This window comes from Gadus chalcogrammus, chromosome 17, assembly GCF_026213295.1.
Source record: "Gadus chalcogrammus isolate NIFS_2021 chromosome 17, NIFS_Gcha_1.0, whole genome shotgun sequence".
NCBI lineage: Eukaryota > Metazoa > Chordata > Actinopteri > Gadiformes > Gadidae > Gadus > Gadus chalcogrammus.
The window spans coordinates 6672523-6690097 of NC_079428.1; the positions used below are offsets into that span (position 1 = coordinate 6672523).

Genomic DNA, 17575 nt, shown 5'->3' on the forward strand with positions numbered 1-17575 from the left:
ATAATGACGTCAGGGTTATTGCCATGTTGATGTAACCACCCAATATAACCCTGACAACTGAACGGGCTTTAAGAATAATGTTTTGTTTTTTTTAAGCCAAAACAACCACAACAAAACGCACAAGTCATAAGCTGAAAAGTCCGTAATATGTCAGATTCTATAATTTCCGACTGTCCATGAATGCAGCCAAAAATCTTCCGTCATTTAGTAAAAACGCTGTAAAGTAGGCCTACGTGCTTCTTTCCAAATCAACCAAAGTGCGATTTCGTTGTGGAGCTCTGTTTCCCTTCTTACTTGCTCATTGAGTTGAAATCCACTCGGGTGTCTCCGAACGTCTTCGACAAGACTGTTGCATGCAAGTGGCCCGCCGTACTTTGGTGTCTCAATGCCGACTTTGTAATTAGACAACTCAGGTTAGAAAAACCAAGTGGCTCCAAAAATGGCTGTTTTTGCAACAAACAAATTTCTCCTACGGGGGATTAATAAAGTTGTATCTTATCTTATCTTAAACACCACATCGATCCGTTGCAAATAGCAAGCATTCCCAGCAATACAGATTACAATGACCACTTGACGCTGTCAGCCAACTATACCTCTCGTAGTTGCTGGATTGAAAGTGCCGCACAAACCCTTTGCCCGGCTGGGACAGAGCAGCTAGCTGCGGTGTTGGTGGTCACTGTTGCACAATTTCTAGTTTTTCTGAGACAATCCTTCTCGGAAAAAGACTTTTTCAACAAGTCGGCCGCCATATCCAGTCCTTCTCCTCCGTCATCCATTGTAATTAAACTAGATCAGATATTACACCACTCATTTATCTCACCAATAGCTGACGGGTCCAACAGCCTTTGTAAGAAATTACACTCAAATAATAGCTCTTTAGAGTGTTAATCACCAGCCTTTACCACTGGACCATCAAGTCACTGTTTAAAATCATCTCAAAGGTTATATTTGACTTTATAATTCACATGATGTAGAACTAAGTCTTCCATCAGAGTAGGCTACATCAACAGGACTTGAACCTTGGTCTCCAGGGGTTTAGCTCACAGCTGTCTCCACCTCCCCATCGAGATTGCTAAATTATTAGTGTCAGGTTATATATGACAGGACAATAGACATGATAGCATTACTTTTAAAACTACCATGGTTATTATCAGCAGGAATTGAACCCTTGTCTCCAGTGGGTTATGCAGAGCGCACTCCACTGCACCGCTGAGACCGTGACCGTGACCATGATCAATCAACAATCAAGGTACCCCTTCGGATGTCGCTGGTGTTATACCCTGGTGCAACTTAACCTTTGAAATAACTTTTGGCCGGGCGAAAGCGACCTGAGCCAGCAGAGCTGACCGCTTTTTGTTGATCCTGGTTACCCATGACGACAGCTGTGGGTGAGGTGGATGTCACACACATCCAGAACACACATCATTTGTGTGGACATTTTTGCATGTTTGATAACTTTCACTTTTTATTGTTTTGTTAAGTAAATGAACTTCAATAAAGTTCCTAAGTTAACGTTAAAAGTTGACATTAGTTTTTTTTTTACATTTTCCACATTCAATTATCTTGTGTATCGGCACTTAAATATGGGTCATCTGAACTGGCTAAAAATAAAACATTTTTAACTTGGGCGAACGGGAACCAGTTAAAGCCTCTGCAGGATTAACACAGATATAATTACAATGCATTAAATCTACATCCCCCTCCCCCCTAAATCTGCCACCATGTTGGTATAAACCCCCCACCGAACCCTACAAAAACACAAGGTAAGGTGGCTATCGGCAATTGTCAGAGTGAAACATAACCAACATTACCCTCAAATAAAGACGTAGAACAGCGCCCCCTGGAGTCGGTTTTGTTTTATTTCCATCCTTTCTTTGAAAAAATAGGATGAAACCCAAAGGACTTTGAGAAAGTTCCCAAACGGATCTCCACGGCATCAGTCTCTTCTGGGGCTGTCAACGCTTGCTTCGGCCATCTTTGTATATATATTTCATTCATCTGATTCGTCGTTTGTGTGAACAGGAAGAGAACGAAGGTCTCCGGTTGATACAGAAACTGCAGCTCGTGTCATACAGTTATGGGGAAGGGACACAAGCAGATATTAAAGAGTAACTTCCTTTAGAGGAGAACTCACCTTTAACTCACCCCCGACCCACAAATGACCCTCCAAATACACTCTCCGTCTCTCGCCCCACCACCCAACCCACCCCCTGCATTCATTCTCTCCCATGAGAACATTCAGGAATCTTCAGAGACTTTAAACATAAAAACCCAACAATAAAAACAGGGACGGGGGACGGGACGGGGGGAGAGAAAGAAATCAAAACATAAACCCCCCCACAAACAGAAGAACAACAAACAGAGGGGATTCCTCCGTCGTCTGCGTCTTTGGCTCTGCAGGGACTTCCGGGAGCTTGGATTTTGGCCCAAAGAAAAGTGTAGGCATGTCACCACGCTGCGTCTCCTGTACAGTTTGTGTATTTATACAGCCACGCGTGTGTATGTGTGTTTGGATGCGTGTGTGTGTGTGTGTGTGTGTGTGTGTGTGTGTGTGAGAAGGTCCTCTGGGCGGCCGGGCCGGGCCTCAGGAGGTGGTGGCGATGGGCTTGTACTTCTTGAGGCGCGTCCACTGGCCGGTGGAATAGTTCATTTCGAAGACGGTGTCCACCAACATGGTGGTGCTGCCCGTCCCGTCCGCCTTGGGCAGCACCTCTGTGTGCTCGCTCAGCTTGATCTGGATGATGTCGCCCTGCTCCGGGCACGGGTTCTCTGGGGGGGGGGGGGGAGAGAGGGGTCAGTACAGCCTCGTCGCCCCCTCAGCACTTTGTATGAGGAGCTTGTTTCACGGCGCATGCCGTGTAAATGGAGGACTTTGGGAATTTCAACTCGAGTCCTTTGAGTGAAAGGGACGAGCAGTTGTGAAATTGGTTCAGTGTGGGGCGAGCATGCTGCAGCCGTAATCTGCAAAGACGGGCTGTAATGTAATCCTTTGGGGGCAATCGCACCCCGTCAATGTGTTTCCTCTAGAAGCGAACGGTTTCTGCCTTCGACGGGCTCAGAATATATTCTAACATTATGTAGAAGATCCCTACAGAGAGAAATAAAAGGAGAAGCCTCGCTCTGAAGTCTGGTCGTTGCAGGAATTCTTCCTATTGTCAACCCAATCTCCTTCACCCAAATATTTTAGATAACACCGAGCTGCGCTTTCTGTGGTTCAACAGAACAAACTCTCTTCTCTCCAGCGATCCCTCACGTTCCCACCGTTCTCTTCCTGCAACAACTCAACTCATAAATGTCATGGATACCCAATTCATGTTGGAAGGATTCCATTAGTTTGGCTCCAGCCTTAAGGGATGTCTGCAGTCTAGCCTGTAGTCGTCCTTGAGCTGTAGATGCCCGAGGTACCCCCCCAACCCCTAACGGCTCATCAAAATAAACAACATTTATAAATGCAACGATCAGCAAGGGGCTTTCCCCGGGTGGTGTTTTCACACGGGCAGCTCGGTGGACGGCCGTGCGAGGGCCCTACCTCTGGAGCCGGCCATGAAGCCCAGGATCAGAGCCTTCTCTGGCCGGGTGACCTTGTTGGCCGTCTTGAACATCTCCTGGGCGGCGTACATCTGGTCTCTCTGAGGGCGGAGGAGACACAACGGCACAGAGGTTAGCCCGCTACAGGGAGAGCTACTCCTACGTGCAAGGATGCAGCTGTGCTGTCATATTATTATCCATGTGGATATTATATTTGATTTGTTTATGTTGCGTGTGTATGTTGTGTGTGACGTCTTCAAGCTACTGTGACTTTGATATCAATAAAATATACATCTATCTCTATAATTATCTAGCGCTAAAATGAAACGTATGGAACAACGCTGAGGATTAATCAAATGAATTATGTTACGTTAAAGAAGTAGTAATTTCTCCCAAAGTACAAAGAACCAAGGCAGCCTGTCTTGTGAGGGGGGGGGCGTCTCACCGTGAGCGAGAGGTTCTTCTTGGGCGGGGGCGGGGCCGGCGTGGGCGCGGGCGTGGGGGTCTGTAGCGGCGTGCTGGGCGGCTGGCTCGGGGCCTCCGGCTGGCCGTTACCCGCGGCGGCGGCGGGCGTGGCGGCGGCGGGGGGGCCGTTGCTGGCGGGCGTGGCGGCGGCGGGCGTGCTGGGGGAGGCGGGCGTGGCGGGGCTGGGCGTGGCCGTGGCGGCGGCCGTGGTGGCGGCGTTGTACATGGCCGTGCGCTGCTTGTACTGGCCCGGCAGGCTGGCCCCGCCCACACCGCCCGGGGTGCCCGGCTCCTCCCCCGGTTGCCGCGACGTCTGCAAGGTGTCGCGGCCTGAACCACCGGCATTGGCTAACAGAAATAAACAAACCATGTTTTGGTCCAAACTGCTGAGATTCTTAAGCGTTCCAATAAAGAAACTTTATGGGATAAAGTTATACGACTGCAAAATGCCAAGATTATAATATAATTGGCTGCTGGGTTTTATAATAGAAGTTTATCGTAAAATAGATAAATAGTAAACGCTACACTGATCTAGAACATAAGTTCCAGCTATGACACAGATGGTGTGCATGTCTATTCTGCGCGTGTGTTGCGTGTGTGTTGCGTGTGTGCGTGCGTGCGTGCGTGCGTGCGTGCGTGCGTGCGTGCGTGCGTGCGTGCGTGCGTGCGTGCGTGCGTCTGACCTGGCTGTGCCTCTGAGCTGGGAATGTAGGAGGAGGAAGGCACCATGCTGGGAGTGGCTGGCAGGTAGCTGGTGGAGGGGAGGGCGCTCTCGCTGTTCAGCGCCCCCAGTTTCTGAAACAACACACACACACACACACACACACACACAGGGAGGCGGTCCGTCAGCACAGCATAGTGGGGGAGGGAGGAAAGGGATTTAGAACCAGATAAAGGGGAACGACAAGCTAATTCCGAAGAGGGCCTTGCAGGTGAGAAAAGTTAAGGAACAACAGAAGGGAAAAATCACAACGAGAAAACTGAATAAAGAAAGCAAGTTTCAGGAATAGGGGGCTCGATAAAATGTGGCCGAGAGTAGGGAGTAATTGTGACTAAGGGCTATAAAAAAATTACATTAACTTGATTAGAGAGATTAAAAACAGAAATGAAAAAGAAAAGACGGACAGCCGAAACTAATGAAAAGTTAAGAAGTGCTCAGATTAACACTGAACCAGAGCAGCAGTACAGTATTCATTCCCACAACAGAGGAGAGGAGGAGAGGAGGGTCACCTGGGCGGAGACCAGACCAGCTGCGTAGTCTGGGGTGGCGTTCTCCACCACCGCGTCTTCCTTGGCCGCCTTCTCGCCCGCCTCCAATTCTGACACACAAAATTCACAAGAGAGGCTCAATACACAAACCAGGAACTCACGGGCCAGGTACTGACCCAAACACAAACGTTTGGTCGCCCTGGAAGACAATACCTGCAGATTCACATGTAAACACGTTTAATAAAAGGTGCTATAAGTGAAAGATTTATACGACATGAAATGTATTATTATTACTAGGGGGACATTTGGTGGATAATTTACCCAGTGTCTTCCTTCTCCTCTTGGCCTCCCTGCCGGCACCCACCATGTCCAGCTCTGAGATGTCCAGCAACTGGGAAATAAAACAACGACATTACTTAAAGATGAGACCAGACGAGATCCAGAACAACCTTGTACACACCAAATACTCTCTCCCCCCTAGTCCCTCCACCTATGCACTCCACTGCGTTCACAGCACAGGTATACAGGTGCAGGCTGAAGGCCGTATTTAAACACTCTGTGGAGCGAGCGTATAAAACATTGAATCATGTAATTAGGTTTTGCGCAGGCCCTTGTGCATCAGACTCTATGAAACAAACACCAAATAACCCGTTATTTTAAAAGGATACTTTTTAGAGAAATGTACAACTATAAGCTCAGTAATGTGATGAAAGAATACAAAAAGGTATGAATAAACATGGTAAATTATGAGTTATAACATACAGATAAAATATGATATGCATGTATTGTTATATGTAATGCAGAGTCGAATTTGAAATGCAATGCACAATTGGTACTCGCAATGTGTAACGTACATTACTGATACACTATTATTTGGTAATGTAATAATAATTTGCTAATGTGTAATTCAATGTGTCGTTCTTGTTATTTTAGGAAATCCCTTGAGATTACAATCTCTTATCCGAGGCAGACCTGGCAAAGATAACACACCAGCACAAGTACACGATTACACAATTATAGAACCGAGCATGTCAAAACCGACAAGGAACAATTAAGGAAAACAGAGCACCATAAAAGACATTCAAGGAACCACCGAGAACAACAGAGAGCAATAAAAACAGACAAGGAACCACTGGGGAAAAGCAAGCACCACAAAAACAGACCAGGAACAATTAAGGAAAACCAAGGACCATAAAAAACAGACAATGTACGATTACCACAAGAACAAGGGACAAAGATACATGCTGCAGCGTCGATCATATGAAGAGCCCCTGCCCTTTTGGTGTTGCGTGTGTAGGCTGACCTTGACTCCTCTCTCCTTGCGCAGCGGCGTGCGGGGCGGGGCGATGGGGGTCCGGTTGCTGGGCGGGCTGAACATACTGGGGGTGGTGGGGTTGCGGAACGGAGCCTTGGGTATCCCCTTGAGAGGAGCTGGGGGAACAAACCACCGGGGTTACAACCCTGCTGTTGAGGTGCGTCACCTTTCATCAACCAATGCAGTAGAAGGTCTGTCATCCAGAACGCCTGGCCACCCTCGATGGGCTTTGATCCTGCGGTATTAAAGGAGAGACACGGATATGAAGCCCATAGGACCGTTTCCAACACCAGGTTGCTGGCGTGAGATATTATGGACGCAGATAGTTCATTTATGATCAATTACATTTATTATTTTATTATTTCCGCAGACTTCGTACTAAAGACTTCGGAGTAGGTTTTGGAATAAATCTAATTTACGTTTGGGAACCAAAGCTTCATTTCCGGTTGGTTTCGGACGGAGTAGGTTTGACTGCGTTAACATTGTTCAAAGGGGGAAAACTTAAATCAAAAGCAACCAACAAAAGATCTCTCGACAGACGGTAGGATTTCGGTTGCCTTTTCTGCTCTGCAATGCAGGAGGGAACCTTAACATCACAGTATGAGGGAAAAAAACGTTCAGTACACACGCATGAGGACAGCGGATCTTACTTGTGGTGTCGATCTTCTTGACCAGCCCTCTGCCTTTGGCGTGGAAGGGCACTCCGGCTGTCTTCTTCAGCTGCTGTGCAGTCTCTGTGGCTGGAACACAAGAGGGGGGGACGGCGGTATGTTAGCATCCTCTTTACATGCATCACCAGCGATCCCAATTGACCATCTTAGCAAAACAATAGGGAAACAAAGAAGCAGATCTGAGCTATCTGGAGGCAAAGACCAAAGAAGCCAGTCTGGGACCAAGCTTTAAACCTATGGCTGTGCATCGGCATTCAGTACAAGATTATAACACACATTCATCTCCTGACAAAAGACGTGTGAGAGAGGGTGTGAGGGTAGGCAAGTGTGTGTTCATTGAGAAGGGACGACCGTACATTTCTGTAGCAGCTCGGCCCTGAGGGTGGCGCTCTTGGGCTTTCGTTTGAGCTGGAAGTGTTTGACTGGCGGCGTGAGGGGTCCCACCAGGGTGGTCAGCGCACTCTTGTTCAGGTACTGGCACTCCAGGGGCAGCATGGCCGACGCTTCACACTCGCCAACTGGTTGAACAGGAAGTCAACATCGGACACAGGAAGTGGAAGTGGGGTACAAAGGAAGTGAAAGCGGGGAACAAAGTTAGTGGAAGTGGGGAATAAAGTTAGTGGAAGTGGAGGAAGTGGACATGGGGGACATAGAAAGCAAATGTGGGATGCAGGAAATAGTATATAATTTAAACACAGTACAACCTTCTATAAAACAATACGATTTTAAGTAGAAATATGTAATTGTATAAGTCATTTTTTCTGTAGTATTGACTAGTATTAAACATTATTCATGTTGAATTGTAATAATATTAGCTTCCCTGTTAACAACATTATACGTTCCCCATCATTCAACCTCGCCAAAAATGTGATTATAAACAGAATATATAAATGTCAGTTAGTGAGCCAATCAAAAAAATTCTCCAGGGAGTATATTGAAACTTTGCAAAACAACAGGTGTTCTTGTTTATTGGAGCGATAACACAGCACTGGGTTTCCGGTTTATAGGCGCTTGCCAATGTTTTCTATGTGGGAGCATTACTGCTGAATAATCATTATTTTTCAACTTTTTTTGTTGAAATCTTGTTCACCTAAAGTCGATATTAATCATAACAATTTGTAATGCTCAAAACATTTGTAAGCACAATCTCGAACATATTTGATTAAACAAAGCCCCCCCTACTGTACTTTTGTCAACTTCCTGTTTTCTGAAAATACATTAATTTCTATTCACAATGCAAAACAGAGTACACGAGTTTGTTCAAAACACATCAGTTTCAATTGTTGTTTTTGTGTGAATCAAAAATAAGCGTACCTTTCTCGCGAAGCTCCCCCAAGATGTCCTGTACGTTGGGGTTCTGCTCTTCCAGGTCCAGATTGAGAGAGCCCGTCTCTGGGAATGACTTGAGAATATCAGCCACCATCAACACCCAGGGCTCTGAATCCACCGTGGCTAGCTGGATGATCTCCGAGAGGGCTTCTTTCATCTGCCAGCACGGAGAATACATTAGGGGACTGATGCACTGTTTTGATTATGGTCTGTTTTGATTATAACATCTCTGCAAATGCTCTCTGCTCTCATGTAAGGGAGAGCAAAACCATGCATTTCTTTTTACGTGCATTTGTGATTGTGAGAAGATAACTCAATAAAAGTTCACACGGTTCAGTTATCGCGGGTTATCCTGGCGGTCGAGTTGCTACGTTACGGCGGCTGTTGTCCGTACATGCTGTCCGCGCAAAGCGAAACCAAAACATGAAACGTTTTGAAATGAAACCTCTCGAAAACGACAACGTCTGTGGAATCGGATCGTAACATTAACACGAATTTACTTTTCCTCCCGATTCGCCTGTTGCTCAGATAAGTTGCCCAAAGACGTTAACTACAGCCACTACCAAATGCAAAATACCACAGCTAACGTAGCCCTTTTAACTAGCTTGTTTATTATAACCGTCTAATAATTGGGATATGCAAGCAAATAACGGCGTGATTAATTCACCAGGAACAGAGCAACTTTGCAGCGATGCGTTATTTTCATGTTCTGCTTCACAGTGGCGCAACGCAGCACTGTGTGACGAGACGTTAGCGGACAGCTTCCTGCCAGTGTGTGTGTGTGAGCGGGCAGCATAGCACCATTACCTTAGCTAGCGCTCGCCCTCCACCCCAAGCCATAGCAACACGACCCTAGCTAGGGCCCGCGCTGCACCAACGGTCATAGTAGCACTACCTAAACTCGCACTCGCTTTTTACAGCCAGTCATAGCAACACCGGGTTAGCAAAGCGCTCGCTCTGCACCGCCAGTCATAGCAACCCACCTCATCAACTGTCCTCCTGGGAAGATGCAGCATACCAAGCAGGAGTTTCAGCTTCACCGGAGGCGACAAACTGGAAAAACACAGCCTTATGTTGTCGATAACTGAAACGGTTAGGAGAGAAGCAATGCTAGAAGGTGCCCAAAGTTCGTCTGTTGAGCCTAATTTATTATGAAGCCACAGGCCAGTGTCGCTATCCTTCATCGACGCCATCTTGGAAAAAGAAGCGCTTTGAGGTCGGGCATTTTAACAGGCCACCTAAGAAAACATTAGTTAGGACCCCACCCACACGAGCGTACAGCCACCAGCCACACGCGCTCTCTGCTCCCATTTAGGATATTAATTTTAAATAAACAGGACTTTTCAGAAGAAGCTTTTAGATGATTATCTATTTGTGTGTCTCCGATTCAATAAAAAAATATACAAATATTTTGATTTTTTGTTTAACACAACCAAGAAAGTATCAAACAAGTATCATTGCAATGACCAAAAATATGTATGATATGTATTGTAATTCTGTGACACGGACTTTTGTTTGAAGGCAGTACATATTGCTGATGCTTGCCGTCAAAGGGATGCTTGCCGTTTTAATAAAAGATGACTCCAATGCTTTCAATAAAATAAGGTGCGACGAATGTTATCTTTCGTATACGCATGCGCGCTTTTCGACCTGTACAATACAATTCGACGTTGCCATTTAGTACAGGCCCCGTTTTCCATAAAATCCCAATCGTGAGTAGAATTTCGAATATATATTTCTCAATATATTTCATCCTTTATTCGTGGCACACGTTAAACAGTAGTAGGCCTACCTTGTTATTTTGTACTAAAGCATGATAGGCCTGCTCGCTATTGAGATACGAGCGCGTTATTTCAATTGCCGTTCATTCTTCTTTCTTTTTTAATAGGCTACATATATGGGCAATACTAATCATCTTGAGTCTGCATATTTAAGGTTATTCTCGCTATGGCATCAACCGGGTATTATCAGACGGTGGTGATTCTACTGGCGGCCCAGCTGCTTCTCTGTTATGGGGCAACTGATGCTGACCAGGATACGGGGACCGTTATCCCGGCCGAAAGTACGTGGATGTATAGCTTGCAACGTATACACATTACGAGTGTTTAACATTTCTATAAATAGTAATTCTATTCCTTCCATTTTTATATTGTCTAAATAAAATTGTGATATGGGATAGGGCTAGGTTGCTCATTAGGTGATATTGTTCGATGCCTATCCCTATTTAGCAGGTGTACGACTATAAGGGGGTGCTCACTAATAAGCAATTTTATAGCAGGCCCACTATGTTCTTCGTTCAGCGCGTCTATTTGATTATTCTTTTAAGGTCGCCCATGCGTGGATTGCCATGCATTTGAGTTTATGCAGAGAGCACTGCAAGACCTAAAAAAGACTGCTTTCAACCTCGATGCAAGGGTAAGAATTATGCATCAACAGTATAATCCTATTCCACTATTACATTAGTATGTGTAAAACAGTTTTCTCATTTGTTCGTGCTATTGTGAATATTTATCTAAAAAGCCAGGCCATCCGATAGACATGATACATGTATCTCTCTGGATTGTTCTTTCAAACACTGGTCAATGACCCTGTTGTCATTTGATTTATTATTAATTTGTTATTCATATTTTCTCCCCCCTCCCAGACGGAGACGTTGGTTCTGAGGGCAGAGAGGAGGGCACTGTGTGACTGCATGCCCACCAACTCTCTCCGCTGAACCCCATTATTCACCTGTTTTTATTTGTTTATTCATGAATTTATTGGTTCGGCCTTATTCTTTGTGTGTGTGTGTGTGTGTGTGTGCATGTGTGTGCCTGAGCATTACATTCCAAGGCTGCTACTTTACCCCACCAGCCATTTTTTTCGTTTCAACGTTTACATTTATGTTGAGTTATCCGACTTCTGATGATTGAGGGTATTCTTATTTTTTTACTCCACCGTTGCCATTGTTGCGAGCCTTGATATGATAGGAGCTTTTGATTTCTGTATCGTCCTTCACTCGTTTATCTGTTGTCCTACCAGAGATCTCGCTTTGAGAATCCATTCTGGACTTTTGGTCGTGCATAGTTTGTCCATAAAGGTTTATGACATTTGTACACTTAAAAAAAAAGTAGCACCAACTGTCAAAAAGTCTGTGTCATTTCTTAACCCACTTTAGCTTTGTTGATTAAATTATAAATTATAGTTACATGATTATTGAATAAGATGGATTGAAATAAAAGGTTTTTTTTCAATACTCACCAAGTTATTCTTTAGTCGCTCAGGGTCTTCTTGAGGACAATGTTATTGTTAAGGTGAATAGAAATAGTAGCTTTTTAGCTTTCACTTGGAGCCATAGTATTTCTTTACCAAGGCTTCTTGGCTGACCCAGCGAGTCCCCCCCCCCCCCTCAGACTACTTTTAACGCAACGCTAAATGAATGTGTTCACTTTACAAAGAATGTAGATCTTTGCATTAAGAAAAAAACATCCCCAAGTATAGGCTTTGTTCACAAAACGTTGTTTATCTACAAAGAAAGAAACCTGTTGATCTCTGTTCAGCATGAAACTGTAGCATGTATTTTAGAGCACTTTTCTTCCTCATCTACTGAATGTAAATATAGACTTTATGCATATAAACGTTGTTACTATTTGGAAAATGAACTTAAATAAAATGTTTTATGTCATGTCTTTTTATGTATTCAGGAGTAACTATCAATATTTTAATCATTAAGCCAGCGGTTTTACCAAAGGTGATTTACAGGGAATTCAAACAGTTAAGAGACAAACTACCACAGAATATAGGGTGAGTATTATGGGATCATAGTTATTCTCTGTACATAAATCCTGCCACGTAAACTGTCCTTAACAGGTAGTGTTGTAGGCTTTTGTTCTATATAATCTATATAATGTATAGAACATAGCACCACTATCTCCTTTTTTAGATTATCAGATTTCTGTGCTGTATGTTTTTTGATAAAGTAATATACATTGAACTGTGTATTGTGCACTATGTTGTTCATATGTATACAGCATGTTCACATCATAGTTACTAGTCTATTAATCTATTAATCAACAGGTTTTCTGATTTCTCCTGTTTTGCCCTATTTGAAGGCGGTTCAGTAGCCTGTTTGTGCCAACAGGGGGCGCTGTTAGCCTCTAGAAAAGACTTAAAATAAAATAACAAATATATCGAATATCGGAAGTCCCTCGGTCTTGATATAGAAAATAGGGAAGGGGGGTGGAGAAAGTTGATGATCAATGTATAAAGGTAGGCTGTAAAGGTCAGAGGATAAAAGCCAATTCCCCGTATCCAATTCAATTGCCAGCAAAAAGGGCCATTAACATTTCCAAATAACATCGACCTTGAACGAATGAATGTGTCCATTGCACGAGGCTTATGGATTACATTTTACTCAATAGAAGGCTAGTCCTCTTCTTTTCTCCGCGGACCGAATAGCAAATAAATATGTGAGTTTACTGAGCAGTGGATAGATTAATACAAAATGGTAGCAGTGGAAAAAGTTACAAATAAGTTTGAGTAAGGTTGGGCTGAAACGGTGGATTTTATGCTGTAGTACTCATCTTCACCGACAGGTGGCGACCCTGACCAAAACTTTCTGCTGGCCATGTCGCAATAATGCAGTATCCTCCTCCATCCCATTCCCATACGGGCTGTAAAAGTAGGTTCAATGCAGAGCAAGCAGATATAATCAAACACATAGACGCAGCCATTAAAGATAACACGCTTGCTGCTTCAGATAGTTACTGGCCACTGATCTTACCTGCAGTGGCCTCAAAAACAAAAACGAAAACCGAAAGGCTATAGATAGCATTATCTGCCCCCATCCCACCCAAATCCGCACTGCAATACATAAACAAGAGCCAGTCCTTCCACAGACAGTCACACAAAGGGACTGATCGTGATGGGTGAATTCAACTAGAATTTCTGTGCCCTTACTCATCTCTGGAAAAACTATATTTACATAATAATTACCCGCACACACACAGAACAATAACATCAATCCCTCTCCCGAACATTCCTTCCCTCAACTTCAATCTATGCACACACAAACACACACGCACGCGCACACACACACACACACACACACACACACACACACACACACACACACACACACACACACACACACACACACACACACACACACACACACACACACACACAAGCAGACACCCACAGTGGGGGGAAAGAGAGATGACGGGGAGGAGAGTAGGAAAAAGAGAATGAGATAGAGGCAGTGAGGGAGACGAGAGAGACACAGACGTTAAGGGAACCATGAGATAGCTAGGGAACGAGAGCGAGAGAGTGAGGTAGAATGGGGTAAAGGGAGGGAGACAGAGAGAAAGGGAGAGAATAAGGAGGGAGTGGGTAAGAGAGAGAAAGATACAAGGTGCGGGTTATTTAAATGTCACCTTGGGGAAAGGAGGGGGGGGGGGGGGGGGATAAAGGTGTGTCCACTGCACTGAAAGCCTGGAGAAACCACGCCATGTGTGACATCATCAGCCTCCACATCAATACTGGATGGGGCTCCTCCTCCATGTTATGGGAAAATAAAGATGCAAAGCTTGAAACAAGATCAGGACATGTCCGACAAATGAAGACACATTATATAGTACATAATGCAAAGTATAGATATAGGCTATATTCTACACATTAATAGAGACACACAATGTAGCTGTTTGATGCAGTGTTTGCGTGGGGGGGGGGGGAGACAACTCTCAATGAGTGTGTGAGAACCGACATGCCTACTGTGCATTTATAGGGGGCGGAATCTCTCAGCCAATAGTCAAAGAGCATGGTTGAATGTGGGCTATTTTTTTCCCAGTCTTATTCTGAGTAGCTTTGACTTTATAGTTGTATAGCAAGTCAAATACAAACCTAAAATCAACTCTGAGCTGACACTGGCATGAGGGCTGTTTTGAACTGTGGTGTGACGTTTACAGTAATCTCGCAGGAAGTCCTCTGCAACCTATGATAGTCAATTTAGTTTATTTTATTTTTTTCCTCACTGCAGCAGAGAAAGTGGAGAGAAAAAACAACAAGGCTATAAACTGAGCGTCTAATCGATTGTTGTATCAGTCAATCTAAGTGACTGCACCAGGATCTAGCGTCCTAACTGTTGAAGTGTTAGAAGGGAAGTGAAGAAATCTTCAGGAATCTACAGATACCAGTGGCAGCATGACATCATGAATAAGTGATATGCATAATAATGGGGCATTAAATATGCATATGTATTTCCTCTCGGGCCCTCTACTTATTGTTCAGAGTAGAGGTATGTCCGTTCTTTGTTGAATCGTAAATATTAGTTCGAAATGCCAAGAACCTGAATTTACATGCAATTACGTGCCAAGTAAACATAAATATAGAGCCGCAGCAGACTAAGACCACTAGTCTAAAGCCACCCTCACAGCGACTTCCACACCACATGACATGAGGGTGTGTTATTTTAATAGTCACATACATACACATACACACCCACACACACACTAGGATCCCCATTGCCGTAGCTATAGTTACGACGCTAATATCAATACGTCATATCACGTATGGCTGACTTCATCGACCATAAGAGGGAGACAGAGAGCACGACTCATACATTTGAAAAATAAATAAATAAATATAAATATATAAATAATATATATATACAAAACTGTGTTCCAAACAACATTAACATTTCAACTAGCTTGTAGCTCAAAATAACCCAGACATATCTGTAGTCGTGTAGCGTATTTTTTTTTAAAATAAAAATAAATCACATCCTACAATTGACATATTGTACAAATAAAAATGCTGTCAGCATTCTGACAGTTTGAAAAAGCCAGATCGAGTGGGCAGAAGACTGTCTGAGTTTTTCAAATTCTGAAAGTCTCCTGCCTACTATCTGGGTCCTTATTGTACGCATTTGGACTTTAATTCTTATTCAAGCATCATGGATCTTTAATTTTGTTTTTATGTGTCATTTACTGTTTACCATTTAGCGTACGTACACTTCTGCCACTTCTGAGTGACAGGGTGTACATTTTCCTATGCAGGCATTTAGCCATTATTTAGTCTTAAGATACATAAAATATATTTAGAACAGAATTATTTGGTGTCACGAATTCTTGAGTCTCATGATCAATTTTATGGTAAAAAAGCTAAATCCCTGTGTCACAAATTCTTGAGTCACAAGTTCAAGGTTACGTTACGGTTGATTCATTTCAGACTCTGCGTTTCAACATGAGTGGTAGAGAGAAGGCCTGACTCATCCTGACTGGAAGAACTAATGTTCTGATGGCAAGACGAGGAGACTTGTTGGGGCTCAACGTTTTGGATTCAGATTGAGGGAGGGGTTTGTCAACGTAATGGGGAAATTCTTTGGAAACTACCCATATTTCGGAAACATAACTGTGATAGTGAAAGTGGTCCTTCCCTCTTCAGCAAAGTAAAAGGGAAACAGCTGTTTAAACAAAACTCCCACTTCAGAGCTGCTGGAGAGGAAAGCAAGGCAAAGGCTAATCAGAGCGTTGCCCTCTACCCTTTATACCCCCCACCCTGACCCTGACCCCCTGTGGAGGGACATTTGCCCCAAGGGAAAAAACCAAGGATAAGTGCAGTCAAATAAGAAGTATACACCCTCATTGCAATTTCAACAAAGATAATGAAAAATATCAGTCTTAATGAAATATAAACGTAACAGACAAGGCACATTTTTTATTTTCTGCTCCAGACCAACATCACGGAGCACCTGGATGGGACGACTTAGACGAAGGACAAGGATGGGGGGCACACACCTATTGTCTTGTAGAAGATAGGAGCCAAATAATATCTAAATGATACACAATATAGGTAATTATAATATTTAGGTAATAATAATAAAAAAATAAAAAAACAGTACGAGTGAATAATATAGAATTGAACTTAAAGGAAATGTTTGACTACAGATAGAACAAAAAAGTGTGTTTTAAGTAGGCCTATTTCGAAAAATATCCCAAGCTGCGTTGACTCAGTTAGATATCGCACATGCGCAAGCGAAGCTGCAGACTGCTGGCGGGGAAGAGCTGTTCACGCGCATCAAAGCAGGTGACGATGCGGCGGAGTGACAACCCTGCCGCATTATGAAATGCACACGCCCGGACCGGGCTTCCGAAAAACACCGTATGGACTTTATGTATCGAACATAGGCTACTTATAGGCCTAAGTAATAGCCGACCAAGAAATACATTTTTTTTTCTCAGGAGGACGCCATTCGGCAGCCAGTGTGTAATTCAGTATTAAAAGGGGGGATGTTGGCTTGCTTATGGATCCGAGAAGTAACCTCAATTTATCCAGTTTCAACCTTTGACTCAAATATATGATGCGTTTTCCCGCTGTTTTTGATTATTTAATTGGCTATCTGCGGTTTGCTGTACAAAAGATAGAACTAGGCTACATAATTCGATTAAATCTCTTGATGAAGATACAGCCCTTTTTAGACAAAATTGGACAAAAGCGAACGGAGCTGCAAAAAAAACCCAGAAATGGTCGTAGGGAACGGAACAACTCTGTAAAATCAAACCAGCAAGCTAACCTCCGCATGGCACGTAAACCGAGTTGATGCGGTTTATGATAACAGCCGGTAGGCTATGAAAGGGAGTGCCAGTACACAACAATAGATAGACGAGGTGTGATGGCGATGGTGGCAAACCTTTGGGCTGAGAAATGTGGGCTACTCGGCCGCGCGAGACGGTGTCCTGTATAGATAGGCCTACACAACTTTATTTTCTTCCTGAAATGTGTGCAAAAAGGGAAGGAGAAGGGCGACGATCCGAAGGAGGAGAAGGAGGAGAGGAATCACTGCACTGCAGCAGAGCTGTCAGTCAATGCTGGGGGATTGGGTGAAACGACCAGTGGGGCAATGAAAAAAGAGAACGTAAATTCGGCATGGTTTCCCTTTCTGCATACATGCATTAAATATGTCTCCACTGTATAGGCTCACATCGCCGTTATCACCAACAGACCGGCTCGAATTTGACGCAGAGCCCTAAAAGTATGCGTTTCAGCTCGGCGATGGGTGTCCCATCCATTGCCTTGCGCT

General features: G+C 44.0%; 1 protein-coding gene across 1 annotated transcript; it reads right to left on the minus strand.

Moving 5' to 3' along the window:
* Window positions 1-256: 256 nt before the first annotated feature.
* On the minus strand, window positions 257-9737 carry nelfa (negative elongation factor complex member A). Its single transcript, XM_056575435.1, has 11 exons — window positions 9501-9737; window positions 8503-8674; window positions 7545-7706; window positions 7168-7257; window positions 6506-6633; window positions 5524-5593; window positions 5224-5312; window positions 4677-4788; window positions 3974-4341; window positions 3530-3629; window positions 257-2769 (listed from the first exon to the last, which is right to left on the minus strand). The coding sequence occupies exons 1-11, from the start codon at window positions 9708-9710 to the stop codon at window positions 2585-2587; spliced, it is 1686 nt and encodes a 561-aa protein (XP_056431410.1). The 5' UTR covers window positions 9711-9737; the 3' UTR covers window positions 257-2584.
* Between the last annotated feature and the right edge of the window lie 7838 nt (window positions 9738-17575).